The sequence below is a fragment of the Etheostoma spectabile genome, unplaced genomic scaffold, assembly GCF_008692095.1.
Source record: "Etheostoma spectabile isolate EspeVRDwgs_2016 unplaced genomic scaffold, UIUC_Espe_1.0 scaffold00007174, whole genome shotgun sequence".
Taxonomy (NCBI): domain Eukaryota; kingdom Metazoa; phylum Chordata; class Actinopteri; order Perciformes; family Percidae; genus Etheostoma; species Etheostoma spectabile.
In genome coordinates this window covers 3,916-14,082 of record NW_022603462.1, presented here as the reverse complement: position 1 = coordinate 14,082, position 10,167 = coordinate 3,916, and the positions used below count along the sequence as shown (strand labels likewise).

General features: G+C 44.1%; 1 protein-coding gene across 1 annotated transcript; it reads right to left on the bottom strand.

The window, feature by feature from the left end:
• Positions 1 to 5,775: 5,775 nt before the first annotated feature.
• On the bottom strand, positions 5,776 to 9,908 carry cmtm7 (CKLF-like MARVEL transmembrane domain containing 7; the record flags this gene model as incomplete). Its single annotated transcript, XM_032508300.1, is given in 3 exon segments — positions 5,776 to 7,685; positions 8,941 to 9,022; positions 9,810 to 9,908. Coding segments are annotated over 3 exon segments (195 nt in total), but the record flags the coding sequence as incomplete, so codon positions are not given.
• Between the last annotated feature and the right edge of the window lie 259 nt (positions 9,909 to 10,167).

The following is a 10,167-nucleotide window of genomic DNA, read 5'->3' as shown; positions in this document are numbered from 1 at the left end:
GGAAACAAGCTGTAATGTTACCTACAGCAGATGTTCATCATCATGGAGAAACAAGCTGGAATGTCCACAGGACAGATGTTCATCATCAGGGAGAAACAAGCTTACTGTTTACCTACATGACAGATGTTCATCATCAGGTAGAACAAGCTGTAATGTTACCCTACAGGAACAGAATGTTCAATCATCAGGGAGAAACAAGCTGTAATGTTACCCTACAGGACAGATGTTCATCATCAGGTAGAAACAAGCTGTAATGTTTACCCTACAGGACAGATGTTCATCATCAGGGAGAAACAAGCTGTAATGTTACCCTACAGGACAGATGTTCAACATCAGGTAGAAACAAGCTGTAATGTTACCCTACAGGACAGATGTTCATCATCAGGAGAAAACAAGCGCTGTAATGTTACCCTACAGGACAGATGTTCATCATCAGGTAGAAACAAGCTGTAATGTTACCCTACAGGACAGATGTTCATCATCAGTAGAAACAAGCTGTAATGTTACCCTACAGGACATGTTCATCATCAGGTAGAAACAAGCTGTAATGTTACCCTACAGGACAGATGTTCATCATCAGGGAGAAACAAGCTGTAATGTTACCCTACAGGACAGATGTTCATCATCAGGTAGAAACAAGCTGAATGTTACCCTACAGGACAGATGTTCATCATCAGGTAGAAACAAGCTGTAATGTTACCCTACAGGACAGATGTTCATCATCAGGAGAAACAAGCTGTAATGTTACCCTACAGGACAGATGTTCATCATCAGGGAGAACAAGCGTAATGTTACCCTACAGGACAGATGTTCATCATCAGGGAGAAACAAGCTGTAATGTTACCCTACAGGACAGATGTTCATCATCAGGGAGAAACAAGCTGTAATGTTACCCTACAGGACAGATGTTCAGCATCAGGGAGAAACAAGCTGTAATGTCACCTACAGGACAGATGTTCATCATCAGGAGAAACAAGCTGTAATGTTACCCTACAGGACAGATGTTCATCAGGTAGAAACAAGCTGTAATGTTACCCTACAGGACAGATGTTCATCAGGTAGAAACAAGCTGTAATGTTACCCTACAGGACAGATGTTACCCTACAGGACAGATGTTACCCTACAGGACAGATGTTACCCTACAGGACAGATGTTCAGTATCAGGGAGAAACAAGCTGTAATGTTACCCTACAGGACAGATGTTCAGCATCAGGGAGAAACAAGCTGTAATGTTACCCTACAGGACAGATGTTCATCATCAGGGAGAAACAAGCTGTAATGTTACCCTACAGGACAGATGTTCATCATCAGGTAGAAACAAGCTGTAATGTTACCCTACAGGACAGATGTTCATCATCAGGGAGAAACAAGCTGTAATGTTACCCTACAGGACAGATGTTCAACAGACTCAGATTATTATTCTAAGTGTCTGACAACATTATGGGATGGATCCCTACAGAGATAGACCTTAAAACCCTCTTCAAGACCTTTCTGTTTAACCAGAAACCGCTCTGGAGTCTCAAGCGCTTAACCCACCAGACTCCATTTAAAAAACAGTACTTTTAGCGTGTATAGAGCCAACATATGTTCACATGTAAATCAGTAAACTATGTGTTAATTTCAACCAAAACTGGAGTTATAATGGTTGGAAAAGTGGAAAGACGACCCAAAACTGCTTTTCATGGTTTTATTTAGTTTCTGTCGACTTTGAATGAAGTGAATTTTACGATGCTTAAATTGCTGTTTATTTACATGGAGTCTGGTGGGTTTAGTTGATGTTCCTTGATCTTCACCATCCTGCCTACTCCTACCTACAGCACCTTAAATTTGTTCCTCTGCTTCTTCATTACATCACATCGGATCATTTTAAATGATTTCAGCTGTTTAAGTAGTTTAATCAGTGCATCTAAAGTCGCAAATTCAGCAGATGTTTTTACGTAAACAAGGATCTTACACGTTAATAGAAAGGTCAACATTCTTAAAAATCCTTTCATAATGTCGTCAGACACTTAAGAGTAATAATCTGAGTCAGTCAGCAGCAGAAACAGACGTTTTGGGAAGGTAAATACAAGCTGCACAATCACCCCATTAACTTGCACTGTGGCTTGTTTCGCTAAATACTGGATCAATACCAAAGATCGACATTCCCATCAGTCACCAAATTGGGAAATAAGGTCCAGGTGGAAAAAAAAACCCCGCGAGTGACCCTTTAATCCGAGGACAGGCCAACGTTATCATTGTAAAATGCGACAGCGTCACAAATGCAGCACCGTAAACAACATCACTTCCACAACGTAGTTGCATGTAGCTGTGCTTAACATTTTTATTGTAATACATCGTGACGCTTCAATCCACCGGACATTGAACGCAACACGCTTCAAAACGCGTGTCGCGTGTTGTTGACATGCAGAGAAAGTCCTTTTCAACTCATTCATGGTGTCAAATAATCACAGAAGTTACGAAACTTCAGGCCTTTTCACACGGGGAGGTGGGGGGGGGGGGGGGGTGTCGCTCGCCGTGTGAAAAGCCCTTTACATTGAGAGTAGGTCTAGACCACACTCTGTAATTGACAGAAACCCCAAAACTCCCCCCCCTAAAGCTACGGTGTGTCGGGGCTTTGAGGGACGCACCACAAATAAGACAACCGTGTTTTTTAAGGTCTTTGTAATTTCTCCAAAATCTTCATTCCTTCATAAATCCTTCAGTCTGTACTAGAGCCCGACCGATATTATCGGCCGATATTTGGCATTTTTCCGAACTATCGTATCCCCATTTATGATGGTCGATAAGCGAGTATTTAAAAAATTTAATTTTTTAGATTTTTTTGGGGTTGTTTGTTGTTTTTTTGGCATCTGACCAACAGTAAGGCAGAAATCTGACGGTCTCACATCATCATCAAGGGTTCTGGTAACAGGAAGTGGCAGAAAAGTGTCCTCTTTCACACCGATGACCCGGGTCGGACCAGGGGTCAACCAGACCAGGGTTCAACCAGACCAGGGTTCAACCAGACCAGGGTTCCAACAGACCAGGGTTCAACCAGACTTGGGTCAACCAGACCAGTGTTCCACCAGACCAGGGTTCAACCAGACCAGGCATAACCACACCAGACTTGAACAGACCAGGGTCAACCAGACCAAGGTCAAGCAGACCAGGGTTCAACCAGGCCAGGGTTCAACCAGGCCAGGGTTCAACCAGACCAGAGTTGACCAGACCAGACTTGAACAGACCAGGGTCAACCAGACCAAGGTCAAGCAGACCAGGGTTCAACCAAACCAGGGTTCAACCAGGCCAGGGTTCAACCAGACCAGAGTTGACCAGACCAGACTTGAACAGACCAGGGTCAACCAGACCAAGGTCAAGCAGACCAGGGTTCAACCAAACCAGGGTTCAACCAGGCCAGGGTTCAACCAGACCAGGGTTCAACCAGACCAGGGCCAACTGAAACATGTTCAACACGTTGTGTTATCAATGTCCTAATGTCACGATGATGTCAAGATGATGTCAAGATGATGTCACGATGATGTCAAGATGATGTCACGATGATGTCAAGATGATGTCAAGATGTCACGATGATGTCACGATGATGTCAAGATGATGTCAAGATGATGTCACCATGATGTCAAGATGATGTCAAGATGATGTCACGATGATGTCACAATGTACCGTTGCACCCTTAGTTCAGCCCTGGTTCGACCCTTGGTGTGAAAGAGGTCCAGATCTCAGGCCTCACTCTCCGCCTTCCCGCCACCAGATTTAAATGTGATTTTAAATTTTCCAAAATCTCTTTTTCCCAGCAGACATCTTGATACGTCATCGTAGGAGACGATGGCTCCGTTCCATTAAGTGTCCCAGTGAGCTGATTCAGTGGGTCAGCAAGCTCAACACCCGGGTCTCTCCTAAATGGAACGCGGCCATTATTAATAGCGTTGAATACACCTGTTCTTCTCCTCCTACGACATGTCAACATGTCCGCCGGGAAAAAAGGTCAATCAACTGGCTCCGTAGAGACGTAACCTGTCTTCAGATCCATGTGGACATGCTCCACGTTTCTCTAAAAACTGATGTGCTTTGTGAAAAATCAGATTTAAAGTCAACATTTTTGGGATTTTTCTGTTTTTTTTTTTTTTTAAAGCACCGAGGACAGTCGTGCACGTCCCGTCTGCAGGTGAGAGGACCGGGACAGCACTGTAAGAAATGCTTTGAGTCCCTTTTGAAATGTCCACATTGGAGACACCTTGTCCCTCTTGGGACAGTTAACGTGAGGGTTCCAGGTAGTTACCCCCCCAAAAAAAAGAAAGGACCATCTACTATGTTTAACCATTAAAGGTGCACTATGAGTTCCTGCATGGTTTCATTTTTGTCTCAAATTGCAGGGGTGGGGGGGGGGGGACGCATATTCCCCCCCCCCCCATCAAATTGTAGGCCTCTCTCTCCTTGATCCGCTAGCTGACCCCCCCCCCGTGAAAAAGCCCGGTCCCGGGAGACAACAAAGGCCATAAACGTCAAACAAAAACTAGAGGCACAGGCTGTGCACCAAATACAACAAAACACTCCAGCCAATCAACAACAAGATGGTTGGGGGAGGAGAGGGGGGGGGGATTAGTGACGTTAGTAAAGGCCTTTCTATGGACGGACGTAGAGTCGATGGCGTACCCCCCCACCCCCCCCGACCCAGCTTGGTCTGTTTTGTTTGGAATTTACCGGAACTCGTAGTGCACCTTTAACATCTCCAATCACTGGCGCCCCTGTGCCGCCATTTTCCTTTTGCGTTGATAGCATGCTAATGTTTTCCTTTTGTTTCAATTGACAGAAATCTTTTGGCATGCTATCGTTGTTGTCTTTTAGCACACATTAGCCCCTGAGTAATGTCTGATTTAGCATGCTAACAAAGTCATTAGCATGCGAGTTACTGTCTGTAAAATTGTAGCTTTGTCACGTTTTGCTAGCACACCACAATAACGATTGAATCTTTTAGCGTGCTAGCCAAAATTAGCATATCAGGCTAACAGGGCTAAACTGTGCATTGTTTTATTGTTGGGCATTTTTAAAAAAGTATTTAAAAAGAGTTTAATGCATCCGTGGTCCAGACTGTTTTTTACTGAGCTCGTAGAATAAAAAAAGTTGGAATGGATGAGACATCGAGCAAATGAAGCTAATTGCTGTAAACCACCGAGGAAGTGCAAAGAAAGCGGCAACCCGCAACTGAAGCTACAAGATTTTATGGCGGGAACTCGTCTGGGATTAATTTATGGCACACGACAGGAAGAGGGCGCTAGTCCTCAAGGCCCAGTTCAGTTCAGACCAAAGATCTCGAGACCGGTTGAAACTTTCAGATAACAAAGTATCATCGGCATAGAAACGAATTCCTGCATCTAATGATTGTAGTTGGACTTCTCGAACCCTCATGTTGCCCTCATGTTGTCCTCATGTTGTCCTCATGTTGTCCCCATGTTACCCTCATGTAGCCCTCATGTTGTCCTCATGTTGCCCTCATGTTGTCCTCATGTTGTCCTCATGTTGCCCTCGTGTTGTCCTCATGTTACCCTCATGTTGCCCTCATGTTGTCCTCATGTTGCCCTCATGTTGTCCCCATGTTACCCTCATGTTGTCCCCATGTTACCCTCATGTTGTCCCCATGTTGTCCTCATGTTGCCCCCATGTTGTCCTCATATTAACCTCATGTTGTCCCCATGTTGTCCCCATGTTGTCCTCATGTTGTCCTCATGTTGCCCCCATGTTGTCCTCATATTACCCTCATGTTGTCCCCATGTTGTCCCCATGTTGTCCTCATGTTGTCCCCATGTTACCCTCATGTTGTCCTCATGTTACCCTCATGTTGCCCTCATGTTGTCCCCATGTTGCCCCCATGTTGTCTTCATGTGTCCATCATGTTACCCTCATGTTGCCCTCATGTTGTCTTCATGTGTCCATCATGTTACCCTCATGTAGCCCCCATGTTACCCTCATGTAGCCCCCATGTAACCCCCATGTAGCCCCCATGTTACCCTCATGTAGCCCCCATGTAGCCCCCATGTTGCCGCCATGTTGTCCCCATGTTGTCTTCATGTGTCCATCATGTTACCCTCATGTTGCCCTCATGTTGTCTTCATGTGTCCATCATGTTACCCTCATGTTGCCCTCATGTTGTCTTCATGTGTCCATCATGTTGCCCTCATGTTGTCCCCATGTTGTCCCCATGTTGTCCCCGGGTCAAATTTAAAGTCAATAAGTTAGCGTTACGTAGTGTTGGACCTCAAAAATGTGACAAACATTGAAAAAAGGGACAAAAACGTAAAAAAGTTAAAAACATGGATTAAAAAGTGTTGATTTTCAATTTTGAGGAGATTGTGAAGGCCATTGTAAAACCTTCAGTTTACGCCTCTTGATGTGATCCAGCGTGGGTTTTGAGGTGTGTTTAGGATCATGATCCATTTGTAGAAGCCGTCCTCTCTTTAACTTCAGCTTCTTCACTGATGGCATCAAGTTAGCGTCCAAAATTTGCTGAAATTTTACTGAATCCGTTTTTCGGACGGTTCAGAGCGCTGAAGTTTTTCGTACAACGGTTTCATCTCGTTGCGATCTTTGGTCTGAACGGGGCTTTGAAGCTAACACAGCTTACATTTTTTTGGGTTTTGGGAGTCAGAGCCTTTTGACAGCAGATAGTGGACGGAGGGGAAATAAAGAAGAAACCATGTCGACCTTTTTAAAGACGGAAAGTCAGGACAGGAAGTGAGGAGAGTGCAGATTTGAGTCGCTCACGCTCAGGTGTAAACGGTTTACGACATAACTGTGAAATTGCGAAATTCATGAAATAATAAAGTTTTTTTCATTACAAACATTAACAGAAGATGGGAATCATTTCAGAAACGTTGTAGCTATCTGTGGTTGTTTGATGCTAACGTTAGCTCTAAACACCATTCAACTGACGGCCTTCGTTGTGTTTGATGCTAACTTGTAGCTAAGCTAGCACTGAACCAACTTGGTTAAGTAGCTCCATTTTTTCTGTGTTGACGCTACAAAAGTCTCTCGTTAGCATCTTGTTAGCATCTCTAAGGCTACTTCAGACGCTACAGAAGTCTCTCGTTAGCATCTTGTTAGCATCTCTAAGGCTACTTCAGACTCTACAGACGTCTCTCGTTAGCATCTCGTTAGCATCTTGGAGGCTATTTTCGTTAGCATCTCGGAGGCTACTTCAGACGCTACAGAAGTCTCTTGTTAGCATCTCGGAGGCTACTTCAGACGCTACAGAAGTCTCTTGCTAGCATCGTATTTGCAGATGCTAACAAGTTGTCGCAAAGTGACGCATGCGCGACTCAAGTCTGCACTCTCCTCTCATTGGGCAGTGACAGAGGGGGAGTAAGGACAGGAAGTAGTTGCGATGTCTTTCGCTGATTCTACTGAAATGTCACTGAGCACCGTTAACGTGTAGACGTCTAAGGAGGGAGAGTAATCTGAGTAATACCTTAACTACTGTCCTTTAACGGGATGATTTTTACACTTCAGACTGTTCTGGTCCCGGGTCACATGTTCCATTACGTCGGGAGTTTAAAGTATGATCCAATCAGGTTGAGTGTCCAGGCGGTTGCTAGGCAGAAAACTTGACACAGCAGGACTCAGCGGACTGCCAACGCAACCGGTCTGGTTCTTCATGACGGGTGGGGGGGGGGCTGATTAAACTGCTGCACCTGGGGGGGGGGGGGGCAGAGAGAGAGAGAGAGGAAGGACAAAGACAGAGGGAGTGAAGAAGGGTTAAGAAAAATGTGAAATCATGTGAGTCTGATTGCAACTGCAATCGGTGCTTAAAGAGGTTTAAACCCACCAGACTCCATGTAAATAATCACTACTTTTAGCCTGTATAGAGCAGCATATCTCCACCAGACTCCATGTAAATAATCACTACTTTTAGCGTGTATAGAGCAGCATATCTCCACCAGACTCCAAGTAAATAATCACTACTTTTAGCGTGTATAGAGCAGCATATCTCCACCAGACTCCATGTAAATAATCACTACTTTTAGCGTGTGTAGAGCAGCATATCTCAACCAGACTCCATGTAAATAATCACTACTTTTAGCGTGTATAGAGCAGCATATCTCCACCAGACTCCATGTAAATAATCACTACTTTTAGCGTGTATAGAGCAGCATATCTCCACCAGACTCCATGTAAATAATCACTACTTTTAGCGTGTATAGAGCAGCATATCTCCACCAGACTCCATGTACATAATCACTACTTTTAGCGTGTATAGAGCAGCATATCTCCACCAGACTCCATGTAAATAATCACTACTTTTAGTGTGTATAGAGCCTACATTTTTTCCACATGTAAATCCGTTAACTATGTGTTTATTTCAACCAAAACTAGAGTTGTGACGGTTGGAAAAGTGGAGTGACGACCCAAAAACGGCTTTTTATAGATTTATTTTGTTTCTGTCGACTTTGAATGAAGTGTGTTTTACGTTGCTTAAATTACAGTTTATTTACATGGAGTCTGGTGTGTTTAGCAAACTCAATTTCATGGATGTTTTAACATTTAAAAACTCGTTAACTAAAGGTCTATCTCTGTAGGGATCCATCCCATAATGTTGTCACACACTTAGAATAATAACCTGAGTCCGTCAGCAGCAAAACATGCACTTTTGTGAAAAGTAAATACAAGCTGCACAATTGTCCTATTGACTTGCATTGTAGCTTGTTTCTCCGCTTTTTAAAGATTTATTAAAGAATTTCAGTCACAGCTAGGTGAGCATTTGCTGCACGTTTGTTACAGTCCATGTCATTTAGCGGACACTTTTATCCAATAGCTATACATATATATTTATTTATATTTGACTTCGTGAACCTATACCATGCACAACAAAAGGTATAAAACACAGAAAGGAAAAAGGGAAAAGCATAAAATGAGCATTTAAAAATAAAAACTCAGGATTGGACGTACCGGTCTGATGAGAGCCGCAGGTCGCGCTGTAGGACGTCCACAAACTTACGGCCATCAGGAACGTCGCTATGAACCCAAACACCTGAAACACACATCACATCATCATCATCATCATCATCACATCATCTATTAGGAAGGAAATGCAGAAAAATGAGAAAGCACTTTATGCAAGTTTTCAAGTAAGTATGTAAGGAGGGAAGGAAAGAAGGAAGGAAGCAAGGATGAAAATAAGAGGAAGGCAGGATAGAAGGAAAGTTAAAGGATGAATAAATAAGGAAGGATGGACAAAATGGGGAAGAAAGGAAAGTACGTAGGGAACGAGGAAGGGAAGGAAGGAAATGCAGAGAAGGAAGGAAGCACACAAGATTTTAAGTAAGTATGTAAGGAGGGAAGGAAAGAAGGAAGCAAGGATGACAAGAAGAGGAGAGGAAGGCAGGATAGAAGGAAAGTTAAAGGATGAATAAATAAGGATGGATGGACAAAAAAGGGAAGAAAGGAAAGTAGGGAACGAGGAAGTACATAGGGAACGAGGAAGTACATAGGGAACAAGGAAGTACATAGGGAACGAGGAAGTACATAGGGAACGAGGAAGTACATAGGGAATGAGGAAGTACGTAGGGAACGAGGAAGTACATAGGGAACGAGGAAGTACGTAGGGAACGAGGAAGTACATAGGGAACGAGGAAGTACATAGGATAGGGAACGAGGAAGTACATAGGGAACAAGGAAGTACATAGGGAACAAGGAAGTACGTAGGGAACAAGGAAGTACATAGGGAACGAGGAAGTACATAGGGAACGAGGAAGGGAAGGAAAGGTGTCAGTGAGGAAGAAGAAAGTGGAAGCCGTTGCCATGGAGATGATACGCACCGACCCGGCCACCAGCGCCGAGACGCCGCCGCTCTTCACGGCCGCCGCGATGGAGGCGATGAAGACGAGGACGCTGCCGACGGAGTAGTGGAAGAACTCCTGCAACGCCACAAACAACAGGTCAACAACAACAGGTCAACAACAACAGGTCAACAACAACATGTCAACACCAACAGGTCAACCCAACAGGTCAACGACAACATGTCAACGACAACATGTCAACACCAACAGGTCAACGACAACATGTCAACACCAACAGGTCAACGACAACATGTCAACGACAACATGTCAACACCAACAGGTCAACGACAACATGTCAACGACAACATGTCAACACCAACAGGTCAACGACAACATG